The sequence below is a fragment of the Perna viridis genome, chromosome 9 (genome assembly GCF_037379345.1).
Source record: "Perna viridis isolate PV_CMFRI_1.1 ecotype Kerala chromosome 9, ASM3737934v1, whole genome shotgun sequence".
Taxonomy (NCBI): Eukaryota; Metazoa; Mollusca; class Bivalvia; order Mytilida; family Mytilidae; genus Perna; species Perna viridis.
Window position 1 is genome coordinate 31339461 of NC_142453.1, and position 20051 is coordinate 31359511.

Here is a 20051-nt window from a genome sequence, read left to right on the forward strand (position 1 = left end):
AAATACCCGAAAAGCTATTTAACTTCGTGACATAGATATTTTTTAACTGCTTATATAGGGAACAAAGGCTCCCAGGAGCCTGAAACGTTCACTGGATAAATATTTGCCTTTAAAGAACCATCACTCTAGTTGTCCAACAATTTTGACTCAAAAGACTTTGGTAGGACTTATCTAAAAGATCATTTCACCAATTGATAGTTTCTTTCTATCTTCTATAGTTTTCAAGATATTGGCTGAAAACTGCTAAAAACATTTTTCGCATTTCAAGGGCAATAACTCTAACACAGAGTCGCCCTACAACTTTGATCCCCGCAAACTTTTATAGCCTAATCGTAAGGACCCTTTCAGCAATTGATAGTTTCTTCCTATATATATCTACCATAGTTTTCAAGATATTGGCCGAAAACTCTAAAAAAAAGGTTTTTTTCACCTTTCAACAAAGAGTCATCCAACAATTTGATCCCTACAGACTTTTGTAGGCCTTATACTAAGTATAACAGTTTAGCAGACATATATGCGAAAAACTTCGGTGTCTGACCCCTTTGTTCTATTTCAAGTAACAGAGGCCATGTTTTTAAATGGATCAAAAATCCCCACAGTTCTATGCAGAATACTTTAAGGACAACAACGATGATGGACACCAAATGATGGCAATAGCTCACTTGGCCTTGGGCCTGCTGAGCTAAAATGTCCAGGAAATTTTCCCACCATTTTTCCTTTAAATAGTGCATTTCAACTAAATTTGACCTATCAATATCTTTAAATGGAAAACATTACAAAACACTTTGATGGTCTGGCAGTTATCAGGTATAAAAGCTTGGATAATGTGTATCAATTTCTATGTTTGTTTTCTTCATATGTCACACCATATAAACAATATGCCTGTAACTTAGACAGGGGAGTACAAAAAATATCACTCAGAAACAAGAAGTGTGGAAGAAAGACAAAGGATAACCATCAAACTATTTGGAAATTATAATTGGCTGTACATGATGCATTCCTTTTCTGTAGTCAAACTATTTGGGAGTTTAATAATTATAATTGGCTACACATGATGCATCCTCCCCTTCTTTATGTCAAACATTTCCAGACCTATTGTTTGCAATGCCTGAAAGTTGATTTCCCTTGAGTCAAACATTCTGATATTGTTAAAAGAAAACAACCTGCATCATTATCATATTTATTTAAGCATGCACAATTTAAAAAAAAAAACAGGTACTTCTCATAAATAAGATAGTGGTATACATGTATAATTGAGAAAAAAATCTCATTGGAATTGATAGCAACCATTTAGGTCTTATTAAGACTTTCCATTTTCTGGCTTTGGTTTCATGAAAAAATCTTAATTTCAAGTGATTTGATTGGTCAATGTTTGAGTAGAGGAAAAATTGGAAGAAAATCTATAGTTGAGATTCTTTATGAAACTGATCCCTGGACTTTCCAGAAATAGCATTAACCTTTCTCACTCAGTCAGACACTGATTCAATCATATCCTTCACTGTAGTAAATTGCGTTGATACAACACTAATGCATTAGTTCACTCCTTTCAGTAACTGTCAGCAAATAGATTTCAAACAAATTAAATCTCTGTATTATAATTAGTCTCCAAAGCATCAGTTCACTGATAACAGTTTTAACTCCTAGTGGATAGGCTTTCCAACAAATGTAATCTCAAGTTCATTATAATTAATGTCTCTATTCATCAGCTGAATTCTGTTTCTGACCAGTTACTTTCAACATCACTGCCATCGAACTCACCCTGAAAATTACAAAATAATCTTTTTCACGTAAAACTCCCACATGAGACAGTGTTAATGTGTTGGTTTAATACTTTTTGACATACAGATTATATAAGGCTGGTACCATTCACAACATAAAGTGACAAAAATGGCTAAGTTCAAAATGTACAAAATATTAATCAAATTTCTCCATAACATCCTCAATAAGTATATAATGACAGTGAAAAGTCTGAATAATAATAAGATAATTAATTGGAAAGAGTAAATAAGCACAATATGATCACGAGTGCCGAAGAACACCAAGGTTTAACGAGTGTGCGGAACTTGTTCATAAAAGTGATCATATTTTGGTTATACACGTTAACCAATTGATTATCTTATTTATTATGTAGATTTACTCCATTATTCAGTGCTTTTTTCAACATGAATTTTGATTTTTCTGAATGGCGGATTGATATTCATGTTGTGACATTTTTGCGGGAGAAAGTCCAAGAGTGAAATATTACTGAATTTATTTCAGTGTGAATTACCGAAATTTATTACACCAAGAACATTCAATAAAACACTGCTACCTACATAATAATATTGGCTTAATACTTTGCACAAAGTATGTACCCTGAAAGGTGATGGGCGATCAGATGGACAGTGTCAAGTAGCTACTAGACTCTCTATCACCATTGGTTACACAGGTTAAAACAAAAGGTAGCTATTTTTAGATTTTTGTAGAAAAGTTAAACCAGAATAAGCTTTCAATTTGTATGAAAAAAATATTATATGAGCTATAAATAGAACCTGTTACACTTCGCTAATAATATATACATATATGGTGACATTACCTATTAGTGTATAAAATCATTCAATGAATTAAAAACTGATAAATAATACATAACCTGTCACAGCTTTTGTGGGACCAGTTCTCAAGTAAAGGGCCAGTGGGTGAAACCAGTGCTTTATGAAACGTGGTTGACAAAAAAAACAAAAAATGCTTTCTACAACTTCTACAGGTACTAAATTTCATTTTACGGCAAACATAAAACAAGTCAAAAGGACACGACTTACATCATTTTCACTGCTTTCCATACCCTCCAAGTCATAGGTACTTTCCAATCCAACATCATTATGCTTTTCTACTCTCTCCTTTCCTTCCCTAGCTCTGGTATTATTTGGGTCTAAACTGAAAAGTTTGTAAACATTATGTATAAAGTGTACAAAGAAAACTTGACAATGTTATATTTTGTTCATATATTGTACAGTGAATGGTTTCATTGTATACAATTTAGCAATATAAAAAGAAAAAATGCATGGGTCGGTGTGCTCATTCTTGAGATATAAGCATCTATAAATTTGCCGGGAAAGGATTTCTTTAGATTTTCCATAGGTTTTGTATTCCATGTAGTAGGTTCTATCTCATCAAAACACTAAAGAAATAACAAATATTTTATAAAAACTTCCCCCAAAAAATGTTAAGGTGTGTTTAATGAAAATCAAACAGTGGGGGTCACAGGGCAAAAATATTAATGCTATGAAATTGATAAAACCAGAGAAGTCAGAAAATCTGACAAAAATGTCTGACCATTAAGTATGTTTTTAGTTATGTGGTGACAGATCCCTACTCTACTTGTTCTTTTCAAATATTACCCTAGCTCAAATTACTTCCTAATTAAATCAGAAAGATTAACTTAAATGTTCTCCTTACTTAAGAGCTATACTATATTCATCTAAAGCTTCTAACTGTTCATTGACTTGAGACAGGAAATCTCCCAACAGCTGATGTAATCTACAGGTATTGTGTGTCTGTAGCTGCTTCCTCAACCTGTTGAAACAGTAAAACCTGACAACCAAACACTGAATATTTTTTTTAAAAACCTGTGTAACACAATCCATGGATAAATCAAAAACCTGTGTAAAACAAGCCACAGACAAATCAAAAACCTGTGTACAACAATCCATGGATAAATCAAAAACCTGTGTAACAATCCATGGATAAATAAAATACCTGTGTAAAACAATCCATGGATAAATCAAAAACCTATGTAAAACAAACCATGGACAAATCAAAAACCTGTGTAAAACAATCCATTTACTGTAAAAGTATTAAATTTCGCAGTGAACTAATTTTCGCTATTTTCGCATGAACATAAACGTGAAAAAATAGTACCAGTGAAATTGACTTTAAAACACAATATAGCTTTTATCATTTTTTGAATCTGCGAAAATTGATATCTGCGAATATGTTCACTTGACAAAATCTGCAAAAATTAATACATTTACAAGATATTTGACATAATATCTACCTTTCTCAAAATTTGATATATTTGTACATGAAGAACAACGAAAGATTCAAATCAAGGTCCTCTTCTAGTCACCAAATTATTGACCACTTGGTTTTGACTTTAAATGCAGGTAAAATTTTGTATGGACTAAGTGTCCTCTAAATTCATTGCCAGATGTTAATTCTATGATGCTCCCAAGAGTTTACAAAAAAACAGACAGAAGTCCCCTTAGTGACTTGATTTGTGAGGAGATTGGTAATGTATAGCATACATTTCTATTCCTTTATCATACTGGTGATCTCTATATAATATCTCAGCCATAACATATACTGGCTCTAAATAGGAAGGATCTAATTTCATTGCCTTCTCTAAGTATGGCTTGGCCTACAAAAAAGATAAAGAATGATTTAATCAGCAATTTCAAAATATAAGTGCACTAATAGTATAAAAAATTTTGTGAACATACATAAACACGATGTCCCACATTATCATGTGACAAACAAAGCCTACATGGTAAGGACTTTTTTGCATAATGTTTCTTTTAAAAAATAAACTGTTTAGTATCCTGCTGTTAATGAGAAGAAAGCTGACTGATGGTGGATCCAGGCACATGTAAAAACATTATACCTAACTTTGTAACATGAAGTGTAATTATATTGAAAAATGTAATGAAGAGAAGCATGACCACATGAGTTCCTTCATAGGCCTAAAAACCATGAAATCTAGTGATTATTCTTCCATTTGATGAGAACCTAGCTGTTCTTCACCATGTGAACAATACATTAAAGAAAGTGAAAACACATAAGTTCACCAGAAGTCTTACCTTTGTGTACATATTTGGTTCATTAGTCAATACTGAGGCATATATCTACAAGGTAAAAATACACATTGATCATACATGTATGTACATGTAGCTGAGATTGCTATAAATTTTATGTTAGAGTTAATTTCTTTTAATAACTCTATTGTGACTTAAGAGGTAGACCTAGCGTAAGGGACAAAACTCATAAAAATTATTAGAACGTTTGTATTCACCATTTTACATCAATCTCATGTAAGCATCAAAGTAACTTGGACTGATTTCATTTTGTTTCAAAAGAAAGCATGAAAGGCTTTGGTGAAATTAAATACGATACAAACATATCACTGATTTCAAGAGTTATGTCCCTTACCCTAAGTCTACCTCCTTAAATTAATGTATGTAAGTATTTGAAAAATCAAAGCACAATCATTGTGCAGTGTCAAAGGCTATTCCAGTAAGTTTCCCTGAAGAAGAGAAATGCTACAGTTCATAAGGGGTACCACCAAGAGAAATAATTTCATTTTTGCAATGCATTAAATTGTGTAAATATCAAAAACACCCCCAACCAAGGTTTAAATATTAAAAAGGCACCAAGCCCTTCCAGGGAAGTTTAAGTAGAATAGCCCTCAAGCCAAATAAAAAACAAAACATATAATATAATAAGGTAGCCAAATTCAGAAGGAAATACAAGAAAAAATGTATATGTAAAATAAAAAAAATGTATCATACAGTTCCAAAAATGACTAAACATCCATAATGTGAGGTTTTCATTCCTTGGATTACAAACCAGATGCATTTTTGCAATATTTAAACATCACAATAATTTCTGAATATACAAGTACAAGTCTTAGCAAAACCTACTGTAAGAGTTCTTGGATTTGATCCTATTGTCTTTATAGCCTTCCCAGCACATGCTAATGCTTCTCGGTTTCTATGTTGTGACAAGTAACAGGAAATTAAACCTGGAATAAAGGATTTTGTGAATTAATGTCATGCAAAAATCTACCACAATACTTAGTATACCATTTTTTTAAACCCTGCCACAAAGCAGAAGGAAAAATAGAAATATAGATGGATGTCAGTGTGTCACACTTGACTTTATGGATGCAACTCCTCATAAAATGCTCAAATTTTGAGGGATTGTTAGTCACGGTATGTAGTTGATCATATTGCGCTGCCAATTTAATTTAAAAAATTTTACATGAGTTAAGGGACTTTTGTACTACATCTATTTTTGCAGCAGTGGGAGACATGTGGCTATCTGTAGCAATCTTGAAGAACGTGAACTTGTGTAAATTTGAAACATTTTCTAATTCTATTCTTCAACTCATTCTCCTGCACAGAGGTAAATGTCCAAGATATTATACACTCTCCCTAATAAACGTACATGTATAAGAGTTATCTCTACTAATGTCCTGCTTGGTACCATATTTTTCTTCCCACACATTTTGTAATAGATAAGTGTATTAAAGCATGCCAAGCAAGGAGCCAAAATCTTCAAATGTAGATAAGGGATTTGTGTGTGTAAAAAAAATCAAGGGAAATGAAAGGACAACTGAATTAAGCTCATATGCTCCCAAACATGCTATAAATAGTACCATGATAAGCTTCGTATCTGTGTGGAGCATGTCTTAGTGCTTCCTGAAAATGCAGTGATGCATCCTGGGACTTTTTCAGTTCATACAATGCTGTGCCTTTCAACAGATATGCCTCAACATTATATGGATCTATAATACTAGCCTGTAAAATACATGTATATCAATGGATAATTTCTTTATATGTAATAAAAATTTCAACATAATGCCTCCATGTTTTGAAAACATGTTCATGTTTAAGACTGAAATGGAAATTTACTTTTTGAAACTATTTAATATGTGATTTTTAGTTACATGTACTTATTTGCAATGAATTAGTCATTAACATACATGAATAAAAACATGTTACAATTTTTCTGTATGCTGACACCTTAGCTTGGTTAACTGTATTATTACATATCACGTACACACAGATGGATTAATTTAATACATGTATGTTAGTTCCATAGCAGTAGTATACACGACACATGCATGAGAATCATTTTAAAAGAAAAGCTTTTCAAATGTGCTACATTATTTTGCAGGAATTCTTGTTTATTGTGCACCAGTTTACATGATTTTTTGACGAAACCAAACAACAAATTAATGCTCCTTTAATGGGAGAAAAAGCTTTAACCAACCTTTTGTGCAAAGTATACTGTTCTGGTTCTGGCCACCTTTCTAGATATGAGAGAGAAGTAGCCCATAGATATCCATGGCTCAGGAGACTTGTCTGTTACTTTCATTAACTGTTCTGATACTCTGTAAAATACTGTATACATATACTTCAAGGAAGGAATATATTACCATAGAACCGAAACGACAGTCAAGGGTATACATTTCTCACTCCCCCAACCCCTGGTTAACTATCTTCCAGGAGGGGTATCAAATATTCTTAACCATCTCATATTCTGAATTGAGGCTTTTGTTGACAAATGGAGATTTTTGGATGACTAATAGTTATACTTTCTGCAGATAGTAAAATGACAATGAATAGTATCACTAATAAAAAAGGACACACATGCATTGTTAGTGTCAACACCAACAGTCAATGATAAATTGGTGATAAAAAGACTTTAATTAATCACCTTCACTTAATGATTGTCTTGCTTTTGCAGTACCAGCTCAAGCAAGATTATCCATTTTCAAAGATGGTAATTAATAACCTATAAATAACTTTGATCTTCAAAACACAGAACTTCTAAAAAAAATTACTTGAATATTGTTATTGCTAAACTATGAGAGAGTGTTACTCGAACCAAGCACAAGCTGTACTTAATGCATTACACATGGGACCTTTTTTGTATTCACAAGTACCACTTAATTTTCTTTCTTATAATCTATGATATGTTTTCTTCTGTTTCAAAGGAAATCTGTCCTTGCTAGATCACTGACATCAGATGATATCTGTATGTACTTCACAACAGTGACATAAGTTTTAGAGCAAGTGAAATAGTTCATTTCAGGGAATAGAGCTGGTCTTCCCTTCATAGAATGACAATTTCCTGTAAAAGATAGTAAACTGGACAAGGATTTTGTAAGCTTTCTATCATGAGTTGTACAGCTATTAGTGTCAGTCCCTGTAAGAATCAGGCAGTGGGTAAAACATGGTATGAAAAAAAAACATTTCGATAGTGTAATTTGACTATTTGCACCATCAGAATCAAGGAAATAAGAAAAGATTGTCCATATCATGTTGGTAAATTCATTTCATTGAAATGCACTGAAAATGAACATTTCAAGGACAGATAATTCTGTCAAAAACATCATTTTTTATCATTCTATTAAAAAAATTTCTGAGCAAATCCACTGAGGCAAGAGATCAAATAATAGTCCTTTCAAAAAACATTATTGTGTGAAATCATATAGTCAGATAGGTGACTTTTTGACATGAATGTTTCAGATTTTTTTCCCCATTTTGCCTGATTCTTACAAAAACTTACATTTAACAGCCTAACAAACTGCATCAGGTCATTTCATTCAAGGGAAGACCAAGGGAGAAAAAAAAAAACATTACAAAGTGAAATGTTAAAATGCCATTCATTTAGAAATATCAGTGACTCATTTATATCTATACACATGTTCTACATATTAAAGAAATAGTTCCCCACCTTTGTAATTCTGTAACTCTTTTTTCTTTTGCCAATAAATATGAGTACAAGTCCATATTCATTAAAAACAGTGGATCTAATGAATGCACCTGGAGAGAGAAAATGTTTCAAACTGGTGGAAGGTAACATTGATGTGGAATCAAAATCCTGGAAATTCTACAATTATTGCATGTAATGGAATTAAAAAAAAATGAAAACTTCTACTACATAACTTAAAACATTACGGAAACAGACTTTTTCTCCATATTACAAAAATAAAAACCTAGTTTGGTCATAAAGGAAAAACCTGAAATGGTAAAATCAAAAAATTATTTTCAAAGTTAGTAATAAGCCTACTGACTTTTAAACCATATTGATTTATGGATAAAATTTAATGTTATACTGAAGAAATTATGCATTTCCAGATGAGAATATTTTATCACTGAAACTGACCCTGCTTTGTAACAAACAGTCTGACATGCTGAGCCAATCAAACAGACCCTACTTTGTAACTGTTTGGCATGCTGAGCCAATCAAACAGACCCTGCTTTGTAACAGTCTGACATGCTGAGCCAATCAAACAGACACTGCTTTGTAACAGTTTGGCATGCTTAACCAATCAAACAGATCCTGTTTTGTAATAGTCTAAAATACAAGTTTTATATGTGCTAGTTCACAGAAGAATTAATCCATATAAAGGCATGTTCCCCCACTTGGTCACCTTTGATTTTCTGTTAGCCAGCAAGTTATGCAGCTTGCTTAAAGTATTATATTGCATATAATATCAACATAAAACCAACCCTTTGAAACCCCAGCAGAGCAGCTGTATCATTTCCTTCATAGAACCTTCCTTTGGCTATACTATTTACAACATAAACATTGTCCTTTAGACACATTTTCTGGTCCATTTGTTTGAATGTTATTATTGCATTTCCATATTCTCTGTTTGCTAGGAATGCCTGACCCTTTATCCATGATGTCAACCTGCAAAATACATAACAGATGTCTCTGAATTTTTTTTTACAATTGCTTAATTCATAGATTCTGTAAGGAAGGAAACTTCAATTTTACATGTAGCACACATATATTCAATATATTTTAAATGATTTTCATGTTCTTTTATATTAACAGTTTTGTTCACCATTAAAATGAAGTTAACAAACCACATCAGAAAAATGACCAGGCTGAATGGGTGTAAAATAAATAGGCCCAGTACAACATAATATTGTATTAATTGATCTACTAGTCACATGATGTACCATGTGGTAACTATATCACCAAGGCTGTTCACTCTAAGAGATTATCTACTCTCAACTGACTTACCAGTCACATGATGTACCATGTGGTAACTATATCACCAAGGCTGTTCACTCTAAGAGATTATCTACTCTCAACTGACTTACCAGTCACATGATGTACCATGTGGTAACTATATCACCAAGGCTGTTCACTCTAAGAGATCATCTACTCTCAATTGACTTACCAGTCACATGATGTACCATGTGGTAACTATATCACCAAGGCTGTTCACTCTAAGAGATTATCTACTCTCAACTGACTTACCAGTCACATGATGTACCATGTGGTAACTATATCACCGAGGCTGTTCACTCTAAGAGATCATCTACTCTCAATTGACTTACCAGTCACATGATGTACCATGTGGTAACTATATCACCGAGGCTGTTCACTAAGAGATTATCTACTCTCAACTGACTTACCAGTCACATGATGTACCATGTGGTAACTATATCACCGAGGCTGTTCACTCTAAGAGATTATCTACTCTCAATTGACTTACCAGTCACATGATGTACCATGTGGTAACTATAGCCAGCACTCCACAGTTTAGTTTAGTTTTGCACTTTTGGCTAGGGATGAAAAATGACATAAATGGAAACCGGTGGTTGCTATAGTGATTAAAAATGAAGAATCTATTGTTGATAAAACATTGTCTGAAAAAAGGGGACTTTTAAAAGTATTTTGCAATGTTTTATATATTTTCAATGTTGAAGGGGCTTTTTTTCAATGACAATTTGACTTCATTGTGAAAGTGAAAGTAAGTCATTTTTTTACCATGCTAAATTTAATAAGTGGATTACAAAGTGAAATAGCTCAAAATCTAACTGGTCATGCCCATATGAGGAAGGGGTTTTTGAAAGGAAAAGTTTGAACAGTTTCAGGGATTGAAATAAAAATTTCAGATATTTTGCGGGAAATTTGATATTTTTAAACCTGATTTTATGAACTTTTTGGCAAATTTTTGCATACTTTTGCATGGTTTCTATGGTAACCCTATATACTGTGGGTAATTTTTTTCCAGAAAATTTTTACTGCATCCTGAAGGCCTTGGCTTGAGCTATTTCTAGATATATAGATTTACAGATGCTTGACAATTTTTTAAAGTGATAAATGTTACAAAGCATCAGATTACAAGACCAAAATTAGGCAGTTCTACAATACTGTGGAGTGCTGGCTATATGACCAAGGCTGTTCACTCTAAGAGATTATCTACTCTCAATTGACTTACCAGTCACATGATGTGCCATGTGGTAACCCATTCATCACCAAGGCAGCCACATCGGCACCTTTCACACCAAGAGATAAAAGACCCTGAATAGATTCCATAGAAAATGGACATTCTCTGAAAAAAAAGAAAATAGATGCAAATCTACTCTTTTCTTCTAGTTAAGCATAGAAAAGTGTTCTTTTTACAAAATTTTTCCTACCTGCCCTTTTTTTTAAAATTAATTGGGGATGAGAATCTATGATTTTATCTTAATTTTTATTATGCATGATTCAGGGGTGTTAAAATAAATCACATAACCAATTGATGTGATGAAAGAAGATTTTAAGTACTTAAATAGATATTAAATCTTTCTTTCATCAACAATTTATTTTCTTCCTTATAATAGGATGAAGAAGAAATTGAAAATAAATTGTCAGAGATGATAAACATATCAATTAGGAAATTCTGTAAACATATATTAATTTTCGCTAATTTAAGCGTATTCTGTAAAATGATCATATATGCAGGTATCAATTTTCTCAGTTCCAAACAATGATAACCTTTATATTGCATTGAAAGTCAATTTTGTGGGTACCATTTTTTTGTGCTTTTACAGTAACTGTATTGTATTTGTAGATATGGGAGAGTCAATCCTGAATTTAATGGTAATGAAAGAGTCAATCCTGAATTTAATGGTCATGAAAGAGTCAATCTTGAATTTAATGGTCACAACTTGATTGGCAACACATTGATGGAGTCAGTTAACCATTTTACTTTAAATTTTCGGAATTTAACCATGTTGAATTTAGTACAACTAAAAAATTACAATTTTATTTGTATTCTTAGGACTCTAAATATAGAAATTATAGAAATGTCTTTATTACTGCAAAAGTGTAACTTACTTAAAATCACAATACAAATGTAATTAAAATTTGCATAATGGAATTTTTGACACTACTTCATTAGGTATTTTTCACAGAATCACATTTTTGGCTAAATTAACAAAATTGCAATATTTAATGCATTCAATAACTTCTGAATTTACAGTATTTACATGTACCTTATAACTTCTTTATAACTGGTTATAGCAGATCTATCCATACCAGCCATTACATACATCTTAGCAAGAGCTAAGTTAACTTTGGCAGTTCTTTGCTTTGAGCTGATTCCTTCCAACTGTAAATAAATGACAGAAAAGGTCAACTAATACAAAAGCATTTTTTAAAATCAGATTTAACCAACCAGAGCTGGTACATAATTGCCAATTAAAATCAAATGAGTGAAGAACGTAAGTGTCTACTTCTGTATGAATCATGCAGTGGGTGAAACATGGTATGCAAAAACTTACCATTTTGAAAGTTTATCTGGACTATTTGCACCATTAGAATCAAGGAAAACAGTATGATTTTCAATACCATTTTGGTAAACTGAGTTACAATTTCATTGAAATGCACTGAAAATTAGCATTTCAAGAGCCGAAAACTCTGTCATAAACCTCATTTTTCCAACATGCTATTGAAAAACCTTTTGAGCAAATCCAGTGATGCAGAGATCAAATGGTCTTTTTTAATAGAGAAGCATCCTTGAGTGAAATTATATTGTCAGATTTGTGAGTTTTTGAGATGCTCATTTCTGATTTTTCATATATTGCCTGATTCTTACAAAAACTTACACATAAATAACTTCAAATTGAAATAAACTTCATTGTGTACAGTAACTGCTAGAATAGTGTGTGCACATTTTTCTTATGCATCATATGGATAATGATTTAATTGAGGTTTTTTTGTCTATTAAAACAAAATTAACTGTTGTAAAATTGCATTGTTGTTTGGAGTTTCAAATACCGATTGAATGAAACTTCGATTGTATTTCAGACCTTACTGAAAACAAACTAAGTGTTGTAAAATTGTATCATTGTTTCCAGTTTCACATACTAACTGAATGAAACTTTGATTGTATTTCAGACCTTACTGGTAAGAGGGTTCCTTAGAATATTTATATTCCAGAGTAATCAACTCACTTTATGGAAGTTTAAAAGCATAGAATTTGTGTGTATTCATATAATTCGTGAATTGTGTTTGTTCTATTTTGTGACCTTAAACATTGGGAGTTATTGATCTCTACACAGGTGCTAACAGTGAAACCTTCATTTACCATTATGAATTTGTACATCGTTTGTCTTACACAATTTATTCGAGAGTTTTGTCACAATTAGATGTCAGCTTTTTTCTTGTATATTTTCCGAGAAACAGTTTGAACTTCAAACATTGGCTTTGCAGGAAACTGAAATATGTCCTTGTCACTGTAGTATTGAATAATGTTTAATGCTCGACTTTTTGGAAATCCTTCAGGTGAGCAAGTTTGGTTTTGCCCAGAAAACGGACACATCTTTTTAATTTTCCTAACCTTTTGTGAAATTGGGAATTGCAACAACCTATCTTGGGTTGATTTATCAAATATAAAGTAGATTTTCTTCAAGAAATAATCACTCAGCATTGAAGTTTGTGACATTACTAATGATAATCTAGATTTCTCTGTCCTGATATTTATTTTTAGAGTAGGGGGGGTTTTGTCCTGTATAAATAAATACATCTAAATTAGATAATATTAACTATTGCTTGATTGTTGATAAATTATTCCTTGATTGGATACTTTTCACACATGATTTATTGATACATTATTATTTTGTCAGCTGAAACAGTTTTAATTGTTCACTGAGATTCTGAAATGTGTAAATGTATTGCTAACAATAAATACTCTATTTTTCTCCACTATTTTCTAAAATATATAGCTTTCAAATTTTTATCATTTAACCGCTCAGATCTAAATAGTCACACACATTTATGCAATACTAAGCATTGGTCATGGGTAAATTTCTTACTTACAATAGACATGCCTTCTCTGAACAGCTTCATCTGTGACAAACATTGATACAACTTATACTTGACATCCACTTCTGATGTCACTTCCTGTGAAAAAAATTACAACTGATCCATTAAGACACTTTATTTTCACACTTTCCTACATAAATGTACCTTGTGTTTTGAAACATTACTATTGCAATCAGAACTACTCAGCCAGGTCTCATTACAATTACCGATATCCGTTCAGATATTTTCCCTATCTTATCCTAATATTTTACAATGTACCTTTTTTCTCAACTAGAATGGTTATCAAAAATTTACTTTTTTTACCCTTACAATTTTTCTTTTGCTCATCTGTTTGTGCCTTTCTGCAACCAAAGATATTTTTTAATGAAATGGATTATCGTTGTGACTATTATTGTTGTTAATCCCTCAGTATTTATTTTCTACAGAAAATTATGTGTAACCTTTGAACTCATAACCCCTCAAGGTCTTGATTGTTCTGTTTACCCCATCAACAGTGGGTTTTGCCGGCGGGAATAGAATGTACCTTACAGTAATAAGTTTACTGCTCCCCTCATGACCATTCAACAAATGTATAAAATACATTGTATTTCCTTTTCAAGCACACTAATGCATGAAGGAAAATTATGGCTAGAAACTATGTATACAGGAAATGTTGTTAATGTAAAAAAAAAAAAAACAAAACAAAATTCATAGACCAAAAAGACAACCAGACATCTTCACTCAATAGCTTATTCCGGTTCTACTTGAATCGTCAGATAAACAGAAAAAAAAACATCATTTATTCTAGAGATGATCCCAAATTTTGTCTTAAAAATAATTCAGAACTTCAAGTCCTGATTGCACGTAGCAACCAAGATGCAAAAAAATAGAAGTTGGAAGAATTTGCTATCAGATAGTTTTCGTTTTGAAAATTTATGAGAAACAGGATCTAACATTTTAGCTCACTGATTATGAACACTTTAGCTCACTCATTATGAATGAAATTTCTAACATCTCAAGAAATAAATTTCCATATTTAAAGGGAAAGGCCACTCCTGTATTAAGTTCGGCTCTAATGATAAATCATACCCACGTAAACAAAAAAAAATAACCTTTAATGCAAAATGCGCTTTTATAAAATGCTCAAGGCTATGCAAAGTTCGAAATCTTTGAAATATATGTAAATAGCCATCTTGCAGAGCTCTCGTTTCAGAAGGAAGATCATAAGCAGACTTTATTGACTTTATCCGAAAGTTTTGGATTGGCTCGTGACGTCACTAAGTTGGTTTAGTACTGATGCAAGTACTGCAAATAATATGTAAACAAAGAATATTCCATAAATATTTCTACGATCCTGTTTATCTAATCACCAAAACATGTTGTCTTGTCAAGCTTACGATTGCAGGAATGATAAGAGAGAATATTCTTGAAGATTTTGATTGGCAACACGAACATTCTTTGGAAGAAGATTTTCCTATTACATACTAATCTTCTGGCCGCAAATCCCGGTTTTCATCAATGTTGTCTGACATTTACTTACATCTTGTGCCTCAATCTCTTCTTCTATTTATTTTGGGTTGAAATTATAGGGGAAAAGTTCCAAATTTGAGATTTCTTCGGACATCGTAATCAATTACCTATTTACTTTCACTTTACAAACCGACTTCGTGACGTCACAACTCAACCGATCATGGTGACGCCCAAAGACATGGGAAATTCAAATTGCCTAATTTTAAATCGCAATTAATTAATTAAAAAAAGGAAATAATTTTGTTTCAATTTAATTTTTATGAACATTTAAATGACTAGTTTTGATATTTATGACTTGCACAATAACATGGTCTTCTCCTTTAAATATGGAATCTTGCAGACTCTGGACGTGAGAAATTTTATAGTCAACTTGCTATCAATGTAGATTCCATACTTAATGACCTACATTTGTATTTTCTTCAAGCAAACTAACCTGTGAATGTTGAATTGGGGCTGCAGCTGTACCCTTTCCTTTTGTCTTATTTAGAGTTTTCTTCAGCAGTAATGCTTTCCTGTAAATATTCTGAAAACAGAATTAAAGAGACAAAATGATGAATGATATTAAAATTGTAAAAAAGAACATGTACATGTATATTAGAACACATGAATCAGTTTGATAAACCTTTATTCTCCAACATTGGTGACAAATTTCCATTTTAACTTGTCAAAATAAAAATAAAATTTTAATGGCCAGATTGGCTTATATATTGCCTTAACCACTGAAGGTTGGCAGAAATATTTTGGGATGTTTAAGATGAATAAACCTGTATTGTCCTCTATCATTAAAATATATGTCAGAAAAGTATTACTTGCTACATGTACATGTATCTGGGTGAGTGGTCAATATCTAGTACAACCCAACTATAATTTCTACTTAACATTGGTTAGTTCATCAGTAGAGGTTTTACACACCATACTGGACTGTTTAAAAGTGAATTACAAACTAAAGCATAAAATCATATTGCTTCTCCATTTCAGTTTGCGGCATGTAAATGGGTATAATCTCCTTACAATGCTTCAAGATATTTAAAAAACATTTCTAAAAGTATTACTATATATAAATAAACTTTACACAAAGTAATAACCATACACTACTCTCAACACTAATTCTAATTTCTCCACTCTTCACAGTGGAAACTTTGTGAGTGCAGTCAAAGTGTTTCCACCCAACACAGTGGAGTCACCATTTCAAAATATGCTTGTTGTTAATTTTTTCTGTATACATGACATAATAATATTCATTTTTAAAGTTTAGGAGAATTTGAGTTATAAACAGAAAAAAAAATAAATGATAAGTATTGAAATGATACAATTAAATCTCAGTTTTTAATTATGTGCAGATACAATATACCAATACAAATACAAAAAAAAATATTTAAATTTGATACAAATATTACCAGACAACATACATGTAATCTCAGGTGAGCTTTTAACTGATGAGTTACAATGGAGGAAAACGGTGACTCCACTGTAAAGAGTAGAGAAAATAAAATTTAGGTTGATAGTACTTAGTTGTGTAGCTACATTGTATACTGTACCAAATGTTCTGACCACATTTTCCATATCTTAAGAAATAGGGTGGGCTTTTTAAATTAGTCTGTTCAGCTTGTTTTCAGAAAAGGTGGTTGGCAAACCAAGCTTAACACTGAACTTACCTCTGCTTTAACAAATTCTCCCAACTGGTATAACGCATTGCCATAATAAACCATACATTGATACTTCTGTGACAAGTTCAAAACCTCTGTACTTGTGTTATTTTCACATAACGATATCACTATACATGACTGAAATGGAAGAAATAACGATATCACTATACATGACTAAAATGGAGGAAATAACGATATAATTATACATGACTGAAATGGAGGAAAAGAACAAACTTTGAGAGACCTGATTACTATCTACTGAACATATAACTGAGTTGAAATGCTGAAAATTTCCTTAGAATAAAATTGCGCTTTTGTTCCTTTTTTTTTTTTTGTGAATAGGAAAAAAATGTGGAATAATTAAACCTTGCATAATGACTACTTACTATATACACAAAAAAAAAGAAAATATCTGATGAAAAAATGATGGATAAACATAAAATTTGTGGTTTGAAGATCTATCTTCTGCTAGTTTGTGTTATACCAGAGATTACAGCAGTCTCACTTTACAAAGGAATTTTAAGAGATATTTCTGCATGTTCTTTTAATTCAAATTTCATTTTAAGTAGTAGTCTATAAAAATCAGACAGGACATGATTATTATACAATGTACATTGTACAGGTATGACATAAAATTACTGAAAGAATGGTTCAAAAATACAAGATTCAAAAACAAAATCAAATTCACTTCTATTTCTTAATCAAAGTGAGTTACAGATGACATAATCAGTCTTTGTCATTTGGTTGTTGGACTTTTGAGATGAAGATGATATACAAATGTACATGTTATTTGTATGAAATTGGCATTTTGCAAGTCTTACTGTTATTGGTTTGGTTTGATTTGATTTATTTTAGTGGGAGGTAAATGTAATCTGTGTGATACAGATCTAAAAAAAGAAGCACATAATCATTACATGAAAATAAAGCATAAAAAACATTGTTTGAGGGGCTTTTCTGCACCATGAATCACCGTTACTACATTTGTACTGGGATGTCTGTGGAGCCATAACTAATAAGGTCCTTTCTTTTTTTTTTTTTTTTTTTTTTTTGCAAAGCAGTCTGCCAAAAAACAAAGAAAGGACCTCAAGAGCTTTGGTTCTGCAGCTGTGTGTAGTACTTAAGAAGATACATGTATATAATTACCTATAGATGTTTATATTTCCCCATTGTTATCATACTGAATTTTCCTTGAACTTAAAGATTAATGACGGCACAATGTACACGTCAAATTGCATTGTTTCTCTTAACGTCAAAAGGTTATCAAGAGACAAATCAAGGACCATTCAGATCAAAATGACAAGTGTGAATTCACGTATAAAGTCTACTACACTTGCGTCACCTATTTTTGTGAACATAACTTTCATTTCTGGATATTTTGCTTTTAAATGCCAGTACATATCAGATTCTGGCACTGTCCATATTAGAGTGATTCACAGTGAAGAAAAACTCCCCAGAACAAACAATGCTTTTTCAATCTAAATATGCTATATATACTTTGTCCTTCCCATATTTAGATCTGTACTTTTGAGAAAATTATATATTTATCTCCCACTAAAATCAACCAAATTGAACAAAATAATAATAAACAATAACTCTTGCAAAATGCTTATTTCATGTACAATCTGGAAAAAATTTATCTCAAAAGCACAATGCCCAAATGAAAAACTATGACTGGTTGTGTAGTCTGTAACTGATTCTGAGTAAGAAATTAAAATGCATTTGGTGGGTTTTTGACATGCATGAATCACCTTCTGTCTGATTTTCATTAATACTACTACATAATTTCATAAATGCTTCAAAGATTTTAGACAAAAGTAAACAGTCCATTTAAGAATAAAAATGATAAATTTCAAGAAATTTCCGCAAGTTTTCATTGACAACTGCTATTGGCACTAGCGCTAGGTCAAAATTATGTTTTAAGTATTGCATCACCTATTTTTGCAAACTGTGTAAAATTGTATTTTCCAGAACCACCAACGATCATGTTTAGTCCGGAATTGATGTTAAACCTACATGTAGGAAATCATCACACTGGATGATTGAGTCCACCAAATGATGCAAGAGTAATCAAGGGAACCCAGGTTATAGCGGTAATCAAAAGAATGTAATCCAGGGACAAAGACCAGACATGGAAAACAGACATACGCAACAAAGAACATAAAGTAACTAAAATAATAAAAAAACACAGAATTGTCTTATGATGAAAATCTGACCTCCAAGAATCCATAAACACTACTAGAAAATCAAGTAACTTACTCTTGAGTCCTAAGAAGTATAACCCTACTTTCTTATGGGTCAAAAATCGCATGCCAAGAAAAAATACATTCTGAGAGATTTGATTGTACTAAATTATTCTTTCAGGGGAATTTTACTCATATCAACAGAGAGAATTTCATCAGAAAAGACATAAGGACTGAATCTGTTTAAGTTCATCATAATTCTTTTAATATGAATAATGATCACATGACAGTCAGATGAATTAATTGAATGATCCCAATGGAAGGTCACAACTGCGAAACAATTATCATCAAAGACAAAGTAACGTGGCTTAATTTTCATGGGAATTGAATATGGAAACAAAATTTTATTCCAGTTTAGTTTACAATACTGATATACCAGCATTTTAATTGCCAAAACACATGTGTACATGAGATCCACAAATTAAAAATCTCTGTTTAGTATCTGGTAGCCAGGCAGGGAAGCAAAAAACTATTTTTGTGAAATCATGGATAAGCAGATATTATGTTGTACACTTACGAGTTGCTTTAGATCTTGGTAAAGTTCTGAATCATGCAGAAATTTGAGATGGTCAAACAGATTCATTTTTGACAAATTTTAACCAGGCGATTTCATAGGAAAATAAATAAGACTTCCTTTTTTCGTTCTTTTCTAGACTCTTACATACAATCTGGGAAGAATCCGAGAAGCCTCGATAGCTAACGTACTAAAAAAACTAAAAAACGAAAAATTCAAAAAATTCAAAACGAAACAAAAAGTGTAAAATTTTGTAAAACACAA

The 20051-nt window shown here is 31.9% G+C and overlaps 1 protein-coding gene across 1 annotated transcript; it reads right to left on the reverse strand.

The window, feature by feature from the left end:
• Nucleotides 1–1167: 1167 nt before the first annotated feature.
• LOC148607804 (anaphase-promoting complex subunit 7-like) lies at nucleotides 1168–19949 on the reverse strand. Its single transcript, XM_088546696.1, has 16 exons — nucleotides 19791–19949; nucleotides 17043–17171; nucleotides 15821–15910; nucleotides 13873–13956; nucleotides 12048–12163; nucleotides 11009–11122; nucleotides 9279–9462; nucleotides 8500–8588; nucleotides 7030–7150; nucleotides 6413–6554; nucleotides 5676–5776; nucleotides 4836–4880; nucleotides 4284–4396; nucleotides 3436–3552; nucleotides 2799–2913; nucleotides 1168–1759 (listed from the first exon to the last, which is right to left on the reverse strand). The coding sequence occupies exons 1-16, from the start codon at nucleotides 19854–19856 to the stop codon at nucleotides 1703–1705; spliced, it is 1683 nt and encodes a 560-aa protein (XP_088402822.1). The 5' UTR covers nucleotides 19857–19949; the 3' UTR covers nucleotides 1168–1702.
• Between the last annotated feature and the right edge of the window lie 102 nt (nucleotides 19950–20051).

Coding starts and splice junctions, on each gene's coding strand:
- LOC148607804 (XM_088546696.1), bottom strand. CDS start 19,856: ATGAATCTGTTTGACCATCTCAAATTTCTGCATGATTCAGAACTTTAC. Junction 12,164..13,872: donor TCAGAGAAGGCATGTCTATT/GTAAGTAAGAAA, acceptor ATTTATTTACAG/TTGGAAGGAATCAGCTCAAA. Junction 1,760..2,798: donor TGGAAAGCAGTGAAAATGAT/GTAAGTCGTGTC, acceptor TGTAATTTTCAG/GGTGAGTTCGATGGCAGTGA.